Here is a 19,979-nt window from a genome sequence, read left to right on the forward strand (position 1 = left end):
ACTATGCGAAGACATGAACAATGATTATCATGCAGCTTAAACTTTTCTTGAGCTAACAATTGCCAGTGTCTAGCATCAGCCTTGATCTGGTCAATTACTCTCTGGACTCTGGAGGGAGCTATGGATGTTATGACACCCTGCCATTTCTTTCTCTCCAAATGCTCCATGCGTTCTGGATTTTGCCATCTCCCACCATTTGCAAAGAGAGAGATCGGAAGGGGGACAACCTGCTGAAGATCAGCCCAAAGGAGAGTTGAACTACGGACGGTGCTGGCGATCGCACATCCCGTTAAAAGGTGGTCCATATTCTCTTGCTCAGCATCACAAAAAACCACATCTTTCAGTGGGCCACGCTTAGCAAGCCGATCCGTCTGTCCAAATTCTCCCATGAACGACCAGTGAGAAGAAGAGTTTGCATTTGAGGGGAGCCCAAGCCAACCAAATAACTTTGTCAGATGGAATGATAACTGAAGCACGAAAAAAAAAACTTTATACACCGACCTCGCCCAGAAAACTCCCTTTGTCTGTACTAGTTTCTGCATACCAATGTTTTGGACAACTGCTACCTCCATCTATTTGGTCAACTCGAGATAGTGTTTTAGTGAAGATGATCATGTAGTAAAATGATTAGCATGCAGCTTAAATTTTAATCTTCTGTTTGCAGCTGTGGGAAGATAAGCATCTTATTGACAGTGATTTAGTAAACGGTCCCTTGTCTGCTAGGGATGTACTCCCGACGTTCCTTTATATAAGGTGTATTTGGTTTTTGATAAAATTCCACAACGTAAGGTGCATTTCTTTTATTTCCTCGTAATTCCGTCTTTAGCCCTCCAAAAAAGGAAAGAATCTCTCCCTCGATTGCATGTATCTCTCATTATATAGAAGAAAAGGAAAGTCTCTTTCCCCTGATTGCATGTATCTCTTCCTTTCCAAGGCTAAATGATTTACTTGTCACTAATCAATGATTTAGTCAAGGTTAATTTCGCCCTAATTTGTGTAAAATTATGTGCCTTGGTCACCGTGCCAAAAATTATACACCTTATATAAAGGAATGGAGGGAGTAATATGTTAATCTGCTAATGATATAATGTTTGAAATCATTTTTTACTACTAATGGTTTAAAGAAAAACTACTTACTCGTGTTGTGTTTCAAATGGAAAACATTGTTAACAGCACATCAGGAAGACGTGCTTGGATCGTAGTGTTCCATTATTTTGTTAGAATTTGATTTTCTGAACAAAAAGTGCTCCAGAGGACAAGGGATATGCCATCTTTGTTTGCGCTTTTTTGTTCATGTAGATGGCTTAAAAGAATCTAATAAATAAGCAATGCTCTTGATCTTCCATGGTAGTCTTGCTTCTAGTCTTACCAAGATACATGTAATGTTTCGCATATCAATGTAGCGTTGCGGCATCATTTCTAAATTTTGACTTTTGGTATCAAGTGGATATTACCATTGCTGTGTAGAAGCAGGCCTCCGGTTTCAGCTTCAAGCCTCCAAGAGAAACTGAAACTATCCTGGTGTATACTCTGAAATGGCTACATGGCAGCAGAGCCCATTTGGCAAGAGCGGAATCCTCCAACCGGTGCAATATTTGAGCCCTCTTGCTCACAACAGCCTACCCCTTCGCCTAAAGGTTTGCTTTTCAGAGAGGCCAAGTCCCTCTTGCTCTTGCTTATGAACTTGTGGTTGAATATGTTATTTTTTTTTGTGGGGGACTTGTGGTCGAATATGTAACTCTGTTGCTCATGTAGTGAAACTTGTTGGTGGTTGGAGATTTAGCTGTACCAAAGATGTTATAAAGCCTACTTGGTTTCCTATAAAAAAAATGTGTACATCGTTTAAAGAAGAAAAAAACCTTGCACAAACTTCCATGAAGTCTCCTTTACATTTTTATAGAAACGAGTTGAAATGAAAAATTCTCATTTCCTCCCATGGCAGTGTGATTCTTACATGGAAGCAAGTTGTTGATCCATCCAATCTTTGGCATACAACATCATAGTACAGAATTTCCATTTCTTTAGAGAAATCAAATGTGAATGTCATTTTTTTTGTATCTGGGCCTGATTCTTCCAATTCGGCCCAATTGCGACACGCTTGAGCCCATTTACGGGCGCTTGACGGCCTAATCCGTTGACGCAGAGACAACAAGTTCCACTCCCGTCCCGTCGGCTAGGTTTCACTCCCCCCTCCCTCTGCTGGACGGCGTCGCCGCCGGTTTCACTCCCCACTTTGCTCTGCTCGACGGCGTCGCCGCCGGTTTCACTCCCCACTTTGCTCTGCTCGACGGCGTCGCCGCTGTTTTCTGCCGCCGTCATGTCCGACCCCGTGGATACCTCTAGCCCACTGAAGAAAGGACGCACCTTGTCTCGTTGCCGGTACGCGTCTCCCCACAGCGACGGCGGGATGGCAGTCGAGAGACTCACCGACGACCTCCTCGTCGAGATCCTCGCGCGTCTCCCGGTCAAGTCGCTCTGCCGCTTCAAGTGCGTCTCCAACCACTGGCTGGCCCTCATCCACCACCCCGAACACCGCAAAAAGCTCCCCCAAACACCGGCCGGCTTCTTCTACGGCAGCGCCAACACCAGCGACTGGCTTCTGAAATCCCCCGTCCGCTTCGCCGATTTCCCGGGAAGATGCTCCCCTCCGATCGACACCTCCTGCGCCTTCCTGCCCAACCACCGGCGCGTCCATCTGCTGGACTGCTGCAACGGCCTCCTCATCTGCCGCTGGTACGTCTCAGCCCAGGGCGATGAGTTCCATTATGTGGTGTGTAATCCTGCCACGGAGAAGTGGACCGTGTTGCCGGACTCCGGCAAGCCCACCAGCGAGGTGGCCACCACACGTTTGGGCTTCGATCCGGCCGTGTCGTCGCATTTCTATGTGTTTGAGTTGATAAATGAGCACGACCAGCTTTGGGACCCTGACATTGTCGGGGTGGCAGTGTATTCCTCTGAAACCGGAGGATGGGTTTACAAGGAGAAGAAATGGAATGCAGACATTAGGATCATTAATCGTCAGTCTGCACCTGTCTTTCTTAACGGCTATCTGCATTTTGAAGCCGATTGTGGTGGGATATCTCCTTGTCTAGCTGTGGTGGACACCAAGGGGGAAACATGGATGAACATTGATGTCCCTGACGCTGACGCTCTGCTTGATGGTTTTATTCAGCGGTCACAGGGTCGCCTGCATTATGCCAATTTTCAGCAAGATGAAGATGGTTTTACCATTCGACTGGTAGTTTATGTTCTCGAGAACTATCAAAGCAAGGAATGGATACTGAAGCATAGCGTTGACACTTCGTACTTATTTGGAGAAACAGATTCTCATTTCCGCCTCGACCAGGATTTTGAATGGATTGCGATTCATCCAGAATGCAACATGATATTCTTCAATGTTGGTTGGTTTATCACATTCACTTGCTATAATATGGATAGCGGGCAAGTCAAGCTGATCTCTGGTCCTGTAGATGGGAAGCCGCCATATATGCCATATGTGCCGTTGTATGCAGAGTTACAGCCGTTGCACATTTGACATCAATATGAGATAGTTGGTGGTGTCTATAAGAAATGGATCTTCGGCAAGCATCATCAGTTCTTCATTGTATGGAACAGTTGGCTTCGTATGTCTGCTTGAATTGGTCTCTGTGAGAGAGGTATGCATGCTTTTAAGTTTGGAGCGATGGTGGTTCTTCATGGAATGAATTTGGTTTATTTCTATGTGATTAGGCATCTAAAATTAAACTGAAGTTTCTGTTATCTGTACTGGTTTGTTGCATACCAATGGTTTTGGACAACTGCTACCTCCATGTATTCGGTGAACATCGCGTGGTGCTTGAGCGAATGTACTATGATCATTTAGTAAAAAGACATGATCAATGGTTATCGTGCATGACTTTATATCTTCTATTTGCTGCTGTGGGAAGACAAGTATTTTACTGACAGTGATTTAGTAAACGAATCACTTGTCGGCTAACAATATAAAATGTGAAATTGTGCTAATGGTATAATGTGTGAAATCATTGTTCTTTACTGCTAATGCTTTAGCAAAACATCTGCAAGCTGTGGTTTGATCATAATGTTCATCATTTTGTTACGAATTTGAAGTACTCCAAAAGACTTGTAATATGCCATCTTTGTTTGTACATTTTGTTCTGGTAGATAGCCTAAAAACAGTCTTAACTAAATAAGCAATGCCGTCCACTTTCCATGCTAGTCTTGCTTCCTATTTTACTAAGATAGCTTGTGCAGTTTGCAGTCTTATTTCTGAATTTCGATATTTCACATCCTATAAAAAGTGGCGGTGGCTTCGAGCGCTCTTGTGTTAAAAAATGTGATTTATGTGGAGATCGATTGTTTATGTGGACTTTGTGATCCATATGGAGATCAATTGTTCAAAAAACTTTCAGACAGTCAGCATATGCATACATATACGTAGCTACTTCTACAAGATGACCATACGATAGAATTTTTCACAAAAAGATCATAATAGAACTATCAAAACAGAACTAGTGTTGACGCAAACCCAAGAACTAAGGCTCTAGATCAACGTCAGGAATAAATTTTATATGGACTGGAAATGACTGCGAGTAGCTCCAAGTTGCACCGAAGGATGTCACGGTAAAAGCTGTTGCTGACACAGAGGAGGGGGTTGGAGCCGTCGCTGGCAAGCACCGTGGTCCAGAGAGCGGACGCGGACGGATGGAGTCGCCCCAAGCACCGTGGACCAGAGAGCAGACGCGGACGGAGGGAATCGAAAACAAAAAAGTTTGGGAGAACGATGGTAATGGGGCTTGTTAGAATAAATTCGAGGCACTCCGTCGATTATCCGAGGACCAAGCAATCACACGAGCACGACACCGAGATTTGTTAACGAGGTTCACCGATATGGCTACATCCTCAGGGCTTGACTATGGGCGCTCCTCCCCATGACACCGCTACAATCCCGCACCCGGTTGCCTTGGACACCGGCATATGCCGCCGGCTTCCCCTGCGTTCCGGTGTATTATGTTGGCATAGGTTACATCATGTGTCTACCCCGCTATATATGAGAGGCCTAGGATACAAGTGTCCTACTAGGACACGACTCCACATCCTATATAAACACAATACAACTACAAGTCCAACTGTAACCCACCTCGTACACTATATTCGACACAACTCCTACAAACTCCACCTTGGCGAATATACTCCACCACCTTGAATTTGTCCATGCGTCAAACTTCCATGTACATTGGACTTGAGCTTATCCCATGAGTACCGCTGCTACTCAAAGACTCCATGTGACTCCACCTGCAACTTGTAGTCCCTTCTTTTCTTGACTAGAGTCAACATTCAAGCAAAATTAAGTTCCTTGTTACTCTAGTTTGTGCTCCCAACTTACAGAGTATCCGTCCAACACAATCACACACTGGTCACTGACCTGCGTGAAAAATGAACAACTCACATATTGGGCATCACACATAAGAGTTATCTGAACTCAACGTCACCGCTCCTTTCTTGACCGTCTGTCTGAAACTGGAAGGAATTTCACCATTGCTTGTAGTCATCCCGAGTCAAATTCGCAGTTGTCTCACCACATGTATGACCACCAGAGCCCTGGCCCGTCTCCATGTCCCGTGCTAACCGCACGCCTCGCCGCTATTATCACGTCGAGCCTCCGCTGTCCTGATCGAGTCTCAAGGGTCGCGAACACACACCACTCAACCTCCACTGCAGAGTACCATCGATCATCACCGACCGATGACGAGTTTCACGCTTCCATCAGACCACTCGGCTCCAGTCCGAACTGCATGTCACTTGCTTTTCCCCCTTGCTAAATAGGCCTCGATTCCCTAGATCCTTACATCATAGCCCCTCAATCCAGCTCCACCTTCAACATGACTCCATGGTGGTTGTACGTGCCACCCCGCGCCCCGTCGACTCCAAGCTCTCATGTGCATCGTCTTGAATCAACCCCGCGCCATAGCCTTGTCGAAGCCACACAAGCCCTCGGGGCCTGCGCCACGTGTTTCCACGCCCCAGAAGTCGGTCACCATCATCATCACGCTCCTATATCGTCGTCGCTGATCCCACCACCGTCTTCTGTACCAACCGACTTGCTTCGATCCGTCAGACTATCTAGTCCGACCCAGCCGAACTTCTCCAACTGCATGACACGCTCGAGGCTCTCAAATCGTCTTCCGCAAATTTCCATCCATCACATGATAATTCCATCTTAACTGAACTGACTTCCCGCAACACCTTCAAGCATCCATGTTGTGCCAACAAATCTTTCACCCATGTCTGTCATAACCCAAGGTTTCAGTTTCGTCGAACTTCTTCACCTCAAACCTGGTACCCGTTGGCGCCATAGTTCTTTGTACAGTGAACCTGTGAAAAAATATCCGAGCTTTCAACACGATGATGCCCAAGCACACGAACAGCCTGCGTATACTAATAGCAATTCTCCAACAAAAACCTCGTGGTCTTCTCACGTGGCGTAGCTCCTAAGCCCAACTCCGAATGCTAGCTTTTGCCTTGTCCTCTTTCTCCTCCATGGATGTGTACCATGATAGATTTTCTCTTTCCGCTGATTGATCCTGATTCTGATTCCGTGTCATACCTGGAGACCCGGTCTCCTTTTTGGTCCAAACAAATCTCACATGCATGCCTGCGCAGCCTAATCCGAGTGCTCATCTGCTGCATCGCTACAGCACGTCCACCTCCAGCCCCGCCTAGCGCCAACGCGTGTATGCGCGTACAAGCGTCGTAATATGCCACGCCGCTCGCCCAGTCTGGATCGATACGTTCTCGCCTTGTCATCGAAAAACTGCTGCCAGCTTGCCAAGTACTCCCTCCGTCCCGAATTACTTGTCGGAGAATTGAATGTATCTAGACGTATTTTTAGTTCTAGATACATCCGTTTCTACCCATTTCTGCGACAAGTAATTCAGGACGGAGGGAGTATATGCTTCTCGATCCGATTACTGCTCGAAGATCATGACACGACCAATCCTGCCCGAATCGTAACTCGCCGATGATTTTCATCCCGCATCACAATCACTTCCTACAGATTTATGTCGATGCTTCTTCTTCCTTCAGATCAACCTTTCACGACCCCAAATAACCTAGTTCATGATACCACTTGTTAGAATAAATTCGAGGCACTCCGTCGATCATCCGATGACCAAGCAATCACACGATCACGACACCGAGATTTGTTAACGAGGTTCACCGATATGGCTACATCCTCGGGGCCTGACTATGGGCGCTCCTCCTCATGACACCGCTACAATACCGCACCCGGTCGCCCTGAGCACCGGCACATGCCGCCGGCTTCCCCTGCGTTTCGGTGCTATTATGTTGGCATAGGTTACATCGTGTGTTTACCCCCACTATATATGAGAGGCCTAGGATACAAGTGTCCTACTAGGACACGACTCCACATCCTATGTAAACACAATACAACTACAAGTCCAACTGTAACCCACCTCGTACACTATATTCGACACAACTCCAACAGGGCTCCGACCATAATCACTGTCTGATTTTGGAAATGAGTACTTGAGAGAACCAAATGTCGAGGACACCACCCCTTTTTGTAGTTAGAGAATCAAGAGGGTTTCCATGTATGCTTGGAAACCTTGATTGCATGCACTGACAATGGAAGAGCTATCCATATGCCCAACAAACGCAATACCAAAAGGCCTTTCGGCACTTGGAGAATCAAGAGGTTTCCCATCTATGTTCTTTTTTAATTCTGTTGAAAAAATGTATGAAATGTTCCTAGAATAATAATGTTGTTAGTTTTAAGTTTAGATGATTGTTTCAAAAATGTCTGGACACTTCCATTTTATGGTAAAAAAATTGACAAAAAAGGGGGCTATAAATGTAATTTATGGTATTTTTAAACCTGTTAGGCAAAAGTGGCTGAAGTTTTTCCATAATGCCAAGTATATTAGTGTTGATTTTACAAAAAACAAATATTTCTGGGTAATTTCATTTTTTGATCAAAATGGGACATAAAATGAAATTCGAGGATATTTTTAATATATCCAATAGAAATGTCTGAAACGTACCTAGAATAATAATAAATTTAATTTTGATTTACATTTTTTTTGTTTTGGGCAGTCTCATTTTTTGTTCAAAATTTGACCAAAAGGGGCTGAAAATGTAACTTGGTAATTTAAATCTGTTTGTCAAAAATGTTTGAAACTTCCCCAAAATGATCAGTAGCATATTGGACAAAAAAATTGGCATAATTCAGGTATAGTTAGGCCATCACAGGCACTCTCTATGTTCAAAAAACTAAATTACTCCAAAAATCTGACAAAACTTAAGTCTCATATTACAATAATTCCCAGGCATCACAATCCACAAGTCCGTTCGTTCATTCCATTCCTAGCATATCATTTCGTACGTTCCCAGTGTAATATATAGCATTACTTCATATTTTTAACTTCTTCTATGTAGTCCGTTTGTTCCACCATCGCCACAAGAGCACTATCACCTTGATCTTTTCTTCTTTCTTTTTCTAGCTTCAAGATGCCATTTTATAAATTCTGCAGCAGAGCGTTTCACTATCAGCCTTCTTATTCTTTCCATTCCTAGCATATCTCTTACTAGAGCTGACCTTATCGATGACGAGAGGAGTGAGGAGGGCGGGGGGGGGGGGGGGGGGGGGGGGGGTAATGTTAATAGTAGAGTATCTGCTAATCTGCCGATCTCCCCGGAAAGAGAACGTCACAACCATTTGCGAAGGATCATTCAACACAAGCAATCCCTCCCAATGTTTATGCTCGGAGACGAACTCCACCTCGTCAGTCTCCTCTACCCGCCGACTATATCAGGGCTCCCTGTCGCGCGGGGTGGAGGGGGGGGGGGTAATGTTAATAGTAGAGTATTTGCTAATCTGCCGATCTCCCCGGAAAGAGAACGTCACAACCATTTGCGAAGGATCATTCAACACAAGCAATCCCTCCCAATGTTTATGCTCGGAGACGAACTCCACCTCGTCAGTCTCCTCTACCCGCCGACTATATCAGGGCTCCCTGTCGCGCGGGGTGGGCCACAACACTAATGCCTCATAAGCGTCCAAAATCAAAGCCTTTTTAGGGGTATTATTTTTGAAGGGGATTTTGAGAGGTAGTATTATTTTTTTATTTTTTTAGATCACTTTTATTTTATTTTATTTACTAGGAGAATTTTAAGGGAGGGGTGGCACTAACTAACATTCGTGGAGTTGTGACACGGACGGTTTATAGCCCACTAACGTATTGCCGGCCCTTTTCCAGTCGCGTCAGTTTCAATCCCCTCTCCGGCCCCGTAGGGTTTCATCACTTCCCCCCCTCCCCCTCCCCCTCCTCGCACTCGACGGCGCCGCCGGAGCTTTCTTCCGCCGCCGCGCCATGCCCAGACAAGCTCATCGATCTCACCCAAGCTGATGGAGAACGGACGCATGTCAGACCGGATCAGGTACGCAGAGCAGGCATCTCCATGAATCATCCCGACCTTCTTCACCGATCCCCTGAGACCTCTTCTCCATCTGTGTCTGCAGGTCGCCCTCTTCTCCTCCCAGCGGCAGCGAGACGGCGGCCGAGAGACTCACCGACGACCTCCTCGTCGAGATCCTCTCGCGCGTGCCCGCCAGGTCGCTCTGCCGCTTCAAGTGCGTCTCCAAGCACTGGCTCGGCCTCATCAACGACCGCACCTACCGCCGGAAGCTGCCCCAGATCCTGGCTGGCTTCTACGACGGGGGCCAATTGGTAGATTCAGGTGTTCCTTTCACCAATATCTCGGGAAGCCGCCATCTCACATATCCCGCCTTCCTGCCCAGCCGCCGGAAGGTCATGGTCGTGGACTGCTGCAACGGCCTCCTTCTCTTCTCCTCATACGCTGGTGGCGACCATGGCGACGAGTTATACGTTGTGTGCAATCCCGCCACAGAGGAATGGGCTGAGTTGCCGCATCCCGGTCATTCCGGTGATGTGTCTAGTATAAACTTGTGTTTTGATCCAGCCGTGTCCCCCCATTTCCATGTGTTTTTGTTGCCGGCTGTGGAGGTGGAGGACCAACATGGCTACTGTCTTACCGGAGTGCATGTCTATTCATCTGAAACCGGGAGTTGGGTTCATAAGGAGAAGAGATGGAGCGGCAATATCGATGTCGGTTATGATCCGTCATTTATCTATCTCAATGGTTATCTGCATTTTTGCGCCATTGTTGATGATTCTGCCCGCCAGCTAGCTGCAGTGGACAAGGAGGGGGGAGCAAGGACTGACTTCCGTGTTCCTGATGATCTGAATGTTTGTTTTATTCAGCAGTCACAGGGCTGCCTGCATTATGCTGGTTTTGACAGAGGTGACAATGATGATGATGTTGATCGACTGCTAGTTTATGTTCTTAAAGACTATGACAGCAAAGAATGGATACTGAAGCATAGCGTCGAAACTTCACATGTGTTTGGAGGGCTTCATGCAGTCAGCCTTTATGAGAACTTTGATTGGATTGCAATTCATCCAGAATGTAACTTGATCTTCTTCACTCTGGCCTGGGAGGATATCACATTCATGTGCTATGATATGGATCGTGGACAAGTTAAAGTGATCTGCAATCTTGAAGAAAGCGAGCCACCATATTTTCCGTATGTTCCACTATATGAAGAGTTACAATCTTTGCACAAGTGACATCATATTCGTGCTATGGAGCAGTGAGCATGGTATGTCTGCTTGAGTTATGACCTCCTTTCTCTTATGTATACATGCTTTTAAGTTTGGAGCAATGGTGGTTCGTTCTGAGGGTACTGCGGCTCATTTCTCTCGGACTAGTTATTCAAAGTTTCAATTTAGCTTCTGCTGTGTGTACTTGTTTTGTCTCTGTATACCAATGTTTCTAGACAACAGGAGATGGTGATACACTTTGAATGATTACATTGTCACTTCTTTTGGTGCTTTTTTTTTTGTCCTGTGTTTTAAATAAATTATGTTATTAGCAGAACATCCCATCCACAATGATGCTGTTGATAGGAAATGTCATAATGTTCATCCTGCTATTAGACAATTTTTGACAGAAAAGTGCTTCAGAAGACTAGGAAGTCATCCTATTTATTTGTGGGTTTTGTTCACATACACATAGGTAGGTTTAAAGAGATTAAAATGAGTGATGTTGGGCACTTTCCATTTTAGTCTTGCCTATAATGGTGCACATACACTCCAGTCCAATGCAACTTTGCTGTGTTAATAAGATAGGTAATTTGACTTAACTGAGGCGTTTGCCTACTGGGGACGATGTTCAACTCTTTCCGGAGATTCATGCTGAGAAGCTCATTATTGAAACTAATTTCTTTAGCTGGTCAACCAATGGAAGGCTAGTATTTCGAGCAGTGCTCCAATCTTACTTGTTCTTATGCATATTCAGGAGCTTAGTAGGGTGTTTTCTTCTTTTGATTTAGTTCATGTAAAACAAGAAGTCAGTGTGGCAGCTCACCAAACCGCTAAATAATCTTCTTGTACTGGTCCTTTGCGTGTCTGATCTCTCAGGTCTTGGTGTTCCTTGCACCCTGTATTCAGCAAGATTGTAACCTTGCCAACATATCAATATAAACTTAGCCTAGGAAATGAGGAAGTACTTGTACTTATTGAGACTGCATGGGATCTAAAGCTAATTTCAGACATTGTTCTATGGAAAGTTAAAACAAATCAAAGCTATTGATGCAATAGGATTGTATGAAGTTGCTGCATGAAAGATATGTGTGCCTGTACTTTTTAGTTGTTAGCTAGCCCAGGTCAAGCAATTGGTACAGTTAGAGCATTTATAGTGAAAAATTACTTGCAATATAAGTTCTTTCCGTTATCAGCACATGATGTACCTGCGGAAAGTGTTGTTATCTGCTTGATTTCTCTGAATAGGCTGATCAATTCATCTGCAACACAAATATAGTCCATGGTTATGAATAGGCCGACATCAAAGAGGAAAAGAACCAAAAGAAGCACATAGATGCACATGGGGAAAGCCAATTAGTTTCTCTGATTCAAATTCTGGTTAACAACACAAACAAATTTTGAGCTAGAAACCCAACTGGTTTCAGTTTGAGAAAAGGACCTTGAAATGATTAGATATTATGCTAAAACGTTGCAATATCAGCCTTCTTTTTTATGTATGCTGTCAGTGGTGCTCAAACAAAATAGGGGAGCCCTTTCTTTTTTATGGATTTCCTTGGCCTCTGCTGTTTTGTCATGTTGCGGCTGGTCAATGCTACGGGGTATTTTTAGATATATTACTTTATACCTTATGCTCTGGAGTTTATGAATAAATCAAATAGCGCACATGCCGCCCTTATCAACATGGATTAGTGACCTATGCCTTTGTTAAATATAACTGTATATGTTATGCATAATCATATCCAATGGTATATTTTCTACTAAACACAAATAATTAGATATTTGGTCTGAGGGCTTCGGCGTCTTATGCCTCTGTTGCTCGAACGTATTTATTTAACTGGTTTCCTGCATGCAGAGTTTCAAAGAAAATCAAATGAATAGGACTGACAAGTTAAAGCAAATAGTACAAAACAGAAATAATAAGGTGATCACATGACATGTGGTTCCTTGTTTTTTGTTAAAAAAAAGGGTTCCATATTTATGATTCTTTGGGAAAGTTGGAAAAAAAGGAAAGAATTGCAAGTTAAAGGAGGATATACTGGAAAATAGTGAGATAAAACCACCTTGTTTTGCTAATCATATCATTTTTAGCAAGGGAAGCTAAAATATTCATGTTCCACAAAAAAACACAATAACAAAAAATAATAATTGTTCCATGTTAACCTCTATGGCAATCTATTTGCTTGGCTATATCCCTAAAGATAACCGGGGGGGGGGGTGCTTCTTTTTAATAAAGGGTGGATTTAGTTGACTCAAAAAGAAGCAACAGGAGGATATAAACACAATGAACACACCCCACCTCTGTATGATTAGGATGCACACACACACACACACAAAGAATCAGGCTGACAAAGAGCAAAGTTATACAAGAACGTAGCTATGCCTAGGCGGAGGGGAAAAAGCTCGAAGCTATCAAAACAATGATCGACGAACTAAAGCAACAACCATCAACACCAGCCATCTCTTGGACAACACAAGGACAATTGTAAACGTTTTCCAGCAGCAGAACCTTCAAGAAGAGAACGGCGATCATAGGCCACATCGTCGGATTTTGACCTTCGAAGTCCACGTCCTCGGTTTTCATCCTGAAGATCAAGTCCAAGCAACTTTGAGCAATGCATTCAACAAATAAGCGACCCAAAAACACTGCCATTGCTAGGTATAACCCACTAGGGTCAGACCTGGGTTTTTACCTCGAAACTCGAGATTACGTACTCAAGAAGCACCACCAAACTGAAGTCATCCTATGTCGTCGCCACCACTTTCCACGATCCTAGTAGCTACTCCCTCCGTTCCAAAATAGATGACTCAACTTTGTACTAACTTTAGTTTAAAGTTGGGTCATCTATTTTGGAACGGAGGGAGTACATGCGTGCACAATCTTAACGTGAGAAGCCACACAAGTGATGACTATGCCCGCACAAGCAGGTAGTCAAACCATGACAAGAGTTGGTTACCACCAAAGGCTCCGAACAACGAAGGTCGTTTCATGCATAACAATTCGGGACACTCCGACAGCGCCGCACCTTCCTCATGAGTGACGGTCGATGGCAGATCTACATAGCACAAATTAATTAGCTAGAGCTATAATAACGTTTACATCACATTTATCACAGCCTCACATCAGCTATCATATAAACATTTTTAGTTGTTAGCTAGCCCAGGTCACAATTGGTACAGTTAGAACATTCATAGTGAAAACTTACTTTTCCGTCATCAGCACATGACGTACCTCCAGAAAGTGTTGTTATCTTCTCGTTTCTCTGAATAGGCCGATCAATTCATCTGCAACACACATAGTCCATGGTTATGAATAGGCCGGCATTAAAGAAGAAAAGAACAGAAGAAGCACATGGGGAAACCCTATTAGTTGACAGAATTATTCTTTTCTATTTCACTACTTTGTAGATGTTGAAGTGTGGCCTTAAAAGGTAGGGTTTGGATGGTTGGAGATGCTTAAAAGATGTAAAAAAGAGTGAGTTGAGCATTTAGTGGATTCGCAGCTGCTGTTTGATGGAATGCTCAGTGGGACGTGCCAATTTTTGGTTATATTTTACCGCCAGGTTTGATTAGCGCATCGAGTGTTTTCCATCTACTAATTTTGTCCTACCCATTATGCAGGCTTGTCTTGTGTATGTTATGGTCGAGCTTGTGCTTGGATTATAAATCTTTGCTCTGAAAGTAAAGATACTTTGATTTAATTTGTGCCCATAATACATAGTATTTTAACGATAAGATGCATGACACATGCTGCAGATTTTGAATGAATTTTCCGTTGCAACCATTCTTGGCCTCAATTGTTCTTAAGTTGTTTTAGGGCTCCTTTGATTCAAAGGAATTCTATAGGATTTCTGGAGGATTGAATTCCTTAAGAATTTTTCCTATGTTGGTCCTTTGATTCATAGGATTGGGTCCCATAGGAATTTTTCCTATGGAATCTTTTGTACTACATTTCATAGGAAATCTAACATCCACTCCAACCTCTTTTTACAATTCCTTTGCTTTTCCTGTGCCATCAAACATTCCATGCTAATCCTGTAGGCTTCATGTGTGCATGCCACTCCAACCCTATACTTTTCCTATTCCTACGATTTGAAAATCCTGCGAATCAAAGAAGGCCTTATTGTTCCACCAATTTTTTTTGTGCACAATTTATCAGCCAAAATTTTGCTTCCGCTTTTTTGAGCCATTGGCTCCTATAATGTTTGTTTACATAAAACGATTCTGACTCGCGTGCAATTCACTTGCATTTTACAGGTCTACAGTTATTTTGTAGGCACAGACGAGTACTCCATTGAGGAACCAGCGAAGAAAAAAAGCACATATGTACAAATTCGAGGTAGGCTTATAATTTTCTTCTTCCAATCCATTTATCTTGAGATCATTTCCCACAAAAGGCATACATGAAGACAGTCGTGGGACAAATAATATCTTTTTACTTTTGCCCATAAAATCCATATACAACGGCTACAATACCTGCTGTCTGCAGTACAGTTTATCCTGTGCCAAAGCTTGTTAGGTGATTTCGATTTACTGTATAAGATTTTTTTGTTTCTTTCCTTGAGGTCAGTGCTTATTGCACACTTTTATGTCATGTCTCAAAGAAAGGTGCGGAAACATGCATTATTTGGACATGGTATTCCTGTCAAATGCTTCCTATAGACTATGCATCATGCCTAGATGATTCTTCTGTTCAGTACCAGAAGAGCACAAGTAGATCAAGTTATTGCATGCTTGAACCAGCCACACCAACTTGCTTGAGTTCAGTCAAACCATCAAGAGGTACTAAAATGAATCCGTGCATGATTAAAACTAGGAAATATGCCCGTACGTTGCAACGGGGGAGAAATTGTTCTGTTTATTGACTGCCAACATCCCACGACAACATTCGAAAGGTGCCACCTAAATATGTCCATCAATTGCAACGGAAGAAAAAAAACTTCACTCTCCTATCCCAGTAAGCATGTAATGGTTTAAGCCTAAAACATAAGCAAGAACCTAAATATAAGCTTTTGTGATGTTTCTTGTCACAAGCGCCAACTTTAGGGATAAAAAAATGGAATTTACTATTTCATTTATGATACACATCAATTATTCCTGGCATGAATAAGAATTATGTGCTTTCAGCATGCCCATCTTTGCAAAAAGGCTACACCTCTGCATAACTAGTCAACAATTAATACTACAGAAAAGCTAATCTTGATTGATCAATGTGGGCTTCCATGTATAGTTGTTGAGTTCCTCCTTCACATACCTAGCTTGATATGCAAATTAGCTTAAGTGAGTATCGGTTTTCTTCTACACGGGAATGGATAAAAAAAGATTTTGACCTTGAAGACGAACAGAAAAGGTAACATGCATGCTATTAGGGTATGCATTGCATTGAGGATCGAATCCTTGCAAAATATCTCTCTAGCACTCTTCGAGTTATGCAAAACACATATGAAGTCATACAGAAATAAATCAACAGATGAAAAATTCAGAATTGTAGGAATACGAAATTACATCTTTCGTCTATCGCAAAAAAACCCTCTTTCCTCCTTGTAGAACAGTAGTTTCTTGTGTAATCAATTTAGCTATAGAAAAACTGATTTCACAGGGAGCGTCTACTCTCGTCTAGGAGGAGCAGAAAAACAAACATCATTATAAAGGGCTAAATTGACTCGCTGCAGTTGTGGATGTGCGCCTGTTGGCTTACGTGCGAGTTCTTGGGAGCAATAAATCGAGCCATGTACTCTCCGCCGGATCGATGCAGCTTTATAAACATAATATGCCAAGTAGCGTGCGTGCGTATTCATCATTATGCTAACACAGATCAATCAAGCTGGCCGGCAACTTGTATTTTGCTGCTGCTGCGCACGTGGGTTTTTGTTTACCTAGGAAAGAGTTGATCCTACTGCTTTGTAAACTTGCCCGCCACATAATACTGTTTCTCGGTAACATGCATTTGCTTGGAGTAATCAGCACTCGGCAAGAATGTGATGCACCAGAGTGAACTTGTAATCTGCGAGGAGGATGCTCCTGAGTCCCTGACGGCAGCGGCGCGGTTCAGAAACAGCGATATGAAGCCGGTGTTCTCTCGGCACGCCTTGTTGAGGCGGAAACAAATCCTCTAGATGTGACCCAAAAAATCGATGAAGGGAGAGGAGCCCGGCCGGCTGGACATCCTGCAAGTGACGGCAAGGGAGGAGCGTGTGACGATGGTGTTCCTGGACTCCCGGTTGCAGACACCACCCTGCAAAGGCAACCGAGGCGACAACCTGTTGCTTTGTACAATTGTTTAGGCAGATGATGTCTATAATACGATGGCATGTCGACTATAGACTGTACTATAGACACACTCTTACTATGGTCTGTCTATTTAGTTGTCTATATAGGCCCTAAAATTTGGAAAACTGGGAGAAAATCATCATGACTTTGAAAACCAGAGCAGAACATGCATGAGTACTCCAATGTCAAACAAACAAAGATAAAAACACAGCCGGAGCAGCGATTTGTTGAGCAGGCCTTATAGAGCCCGTGATGATGGTTGTTGCTCCTCCTGCGGATTAAACCACCGACTGCCTCTTTCCTTCCTTGCTTAATTTCAGCCCGGATGACTTATTTCCTTCCTTATTCTCTTTCCAATCATATAGAGGAACGGACCAGCGGCTTATTCTTCTTTCCTTCCTTATTTATCTGAACATGACAAATTATTTCCTTCCTTATTGACTCTTGAGAAGGCTCCTTGATACCCAGAAAATTCAAAGACGTATTTAAGTTGGGAGGATTGCGTGCAAGGGAGCGAGGTGGGACTAATATATGAATCAAGCTTTCCTTACAACACATCTGGTCAGTAGTTGTTTGCCATCAGGTCACGAGTTCAAATCACCAGACGAGCCAATATTTTTGCCTCCCCCGGACTGCACTGGGCCATCCTTTGTTGGGCTGCAGAAACAACGACGCAGGTAGATGCACTGCACCGTGCTTCGTTGGGCTGTGGAAGATGGGCTGAAAACGACGCTGAGAGTAGATGTGGTGTAGGAAAAATCTTGGACAGGCAGAAATTTTAGTACCACCTTATATAGATTCTTAAACTATAATATGAGAGCGAGGTGGACGGACCAAAAACGGACGAAATTATGGTGGTAAGAACCGATAGCCCTTTTATTAGTAGGTATAGATATAGATATAGATTAGTATTGAGAGGTCTTTAATCTGCCAATAAATGGTTTCCTTCTTTATACCTCCAAACATTGGTGCACAGCCTAATGAAATTACAGGTCCTACACGCAAAGAGGAATATTCCACTGTATAAATGGTTCTAGAACTATTAGCTGTAATGCATTATAAGATACTACAACCTTAATTTTAAACATTTTGCGTACTAACAGATATGTATTGCAATTTTAATTTGCGTCTCTGCAGCAATTTGACTATTCTTTGTCTTTTACGATGCGGGTCCGCGGTGAGAGGTAACGCTGGCTGGCGCCTCACCACTGGCTATTGTTTGACGGCGGCAAGGAGAAGGGCGCCAAGGGTGTGCTGCTCTGTGCACGGCCGTCAAAGTACAGCATCGCTATGATGTGTGGTTTCTCTATTTCCTCCTATTGCATGTTCCCAATTTTACAAATTGTTAAGTTGGTGCTTGATTTCGCTTCAGATTTTTCTGTGGCTTTCTCCATTAGCATGTTTCTCCTCAACGACCATATCAATCTGGCTGGTGTTTGCACATGTGATTTTGGTTGAGGTATGTGCAAGATCATCCCTCTCTAGACTGTAAATTTGTCTGTAGGTTTTGGTAGATTTGATTTATCGGTAGCTAGGGCAGTGGTGATGCCGCAGGTTGACCAATTGTGTGCTAGAAGGAGAGGTGCCACTATTATTTTCATTATGGCTCATGTAGTTCAAATCAGTTTTTCATATGAAAGAAATTCAAGCCATGGATGCATGATATTTGGTAATACTTTAACTGCAGCTTAGGATACAAACGCGATTACATTAATCAGTTGTTAAACAGGCTACTGACATGCTTCCTCTTCCTCATGATGGTATAGGAGCACACGCTGATCCAATGAACAGGAGCGAAGTCGCCAACGCATTCCGGCTATTGATCACCTTGATCGGTCAATTATCATCTTAATGGTTATCTGCATTTCTGCGCCATTGTTGATGGTTCTGACCGTTGTCTAGCTGCAGTGGACAAGGAGGGGGGAGCAAGGACTAACTTTCGTGTTCCTGATGGTCTGGATGTTGGTTTTATTCAGCAGTCACAGGGCTGCCTGCATTATGCTGGTTTTGACACAGATGACAATGATGATGATGTTGTTCAACTGCTAGTTTATGTTCTTCAAGACTATGACAGCAAAGAGTGGATACTGAAGCATAGCGTCGAAACTTCACATGTGTTTGGAGGGCGACACGTAGACGACTTTGGTAAGGACTTTGATTGGATTGCAATTCATCCAGAATGTAACTTGATCTTCTTCACTGTGGGTCGGCATATTACATTCATGTGCTACGATATGGATAATGGACAAGTCAAAGTGATCTGCAATCTTGAAGAAGGCAAGCCACCATATTTTCCATATGTGCCATTATATGAAGAGCTACAATTGTTGCACAGGTGATGTTTTATTCATGCTATGGGGCAGCGAGCATGGTCTTGAATTCGGTCCTCCTTTCACTGATGTATGCGTGTTATAAAGTTTGGAGCAATGCTGGTTCATTCTGGGGACAATGCTGGTTATTCAAAAGTTTCAATGTAGTTTCTGTTGCGTGTACTAGTGTTGTCTCTGTATTACCAATGGTTCTGGACAGAAGGAGATGGTTATACACTTCAAGTTACTAGTGTTGTTAGCTGAACATCACAGCTACAATGCTGCTGTTAATAGGAAATATTGTGGATCATAATGTTCATCATGTAGGCAACTTTCGACACAAAATTTCTCCAGAAGACTAGGAAGTCATCCTCTTTCTCTGTGGGTCTTGTTCACGTAGTAGGTTTAAAAAGTTTAAAATAAGTGATGTCAGGTACTTCCCATGTTAGTATTGCCTATAATGGTGCACATACACTCTACTCCAAGGCGACTAATTGCGTTAATAAGAGAGGTAATTCAACTTACTGCTGAGGCATTTGCCTACTGGGATGATGTTCAAATCTGTTGGGAAATTCATGCTGGGAAGGTCACTGAAACTAATTTCTTTAGCTGGTCAACCTTTGGAAGGCTAGTACTTCGAGCAGGGCTGGAATATGGCAGGAGCCAATGGCAGCTTGCCAAACTGCTAAATAATTTTTCCCAGGCCCTGGCGTTCCTTGCACACTGTATTCAGCAAGATTTTAAGATTGCTAGCCTATCA

The 19,979-nt window shown here is 43.4% G+C and overlaps 2 protein-coding genes across 11 annotated transcripts; both read left to right on the top strand.

Annotated features, from left to right (window-relative positions):
* The first annotated feature begins 2,173 nt into the window (after positions 1-2,173).
* LOC123158956 (F-box protein At5g07610) lies at positions 2,174-3,759 on the top strand. The gene has a single exon (XM_044576770.1). It carries the CDS (start codon positions 2,318-2,320, stop codon positions 3,533-3,535), a length of 1,218 nt encoding a protein of 405 aa, XP_044432705.1. The 5' UTR covers positions 2,174-2,317; the 3' UTR covers positions 3,536-3,759.
* A 5,524-nt stretch (positions 3,760-9,283) lies between these two features.
* LOC123161706 (F-box protein At5g07610) lies at positions 9,284-19,591 on the top strand. 10 transcript variants are annotated; one of them, XR_006480840.1, is made up of 6 exons: positions 9,284-9,456; positions 9,539-10,699; positions 14,898-14,979; positions 18,048-18,205; positions 18,283-18,369; positions 18,677-19,591. XR_006480840.1 is itself a non-coding variant. In XM_044579513.1 (2 exons), exons 1-2 carry the CDS (start codon positions 9,425-9,427, stop codon positions 10,665-10,667), a joined length of 1,161 nt encoding a protein of 386 aa, XP_044435448.1. In that variant the 5' UTR covers positions 9,284-9,424; the 3' UTR covers positions 10,668-12,920. The 10 variants fall into 10 exon arrangements, 1 of the variants encoding a protein (XP_044435448.1); XR_006480842.1 differs by having other exon boundaries at positions 18,048-18,187; XR_006480837.1 differs by having other exon boundaries at positions 14,898-18,205.
* The last annotated feature ends 388 nt before the right edge of the window (positions 19,592-19,979 follow it).

The sequence above is a fragment of the Triticum aestivum genome, chromosome 7B (assembly GCF_018294505.1).
Source record: "Triticum aestivum cultivar Chinese Spring chromosome 7B, IWGSC CS RefSeq v2.1, whole genome shotgun sequence".
In the NCBI taxonomy this organism is placed as follows: domain Eukaryota; kingdom Viridiplantae; phylum Streptophyta; class Magnoliopsida; order Poales; family Poaceae; genus Triticum; species Triticum aestivum.

Coding starts and splice junctions, on each gene's coding strand:
- LOC123158956 (XM_044576770.1), top strand. CDS start 2,318: ATGTCCGACCCCGTGGATACCTCTAGCCCACTGAAGAAAGGACGCACC.
- LOC123161706 (XM_044579513.1), top strand. CDS start 9,425: ATGGAGAACGGACGCATGTCAGACCGGATCAG. Junction 9,457..9,538: donor CGCATGTCAGACCGGATCAG/GTACGCAGAGCA, acceptor CTGTGTCTGCAG/GTCGCCCTCTTCTCCTCCCA.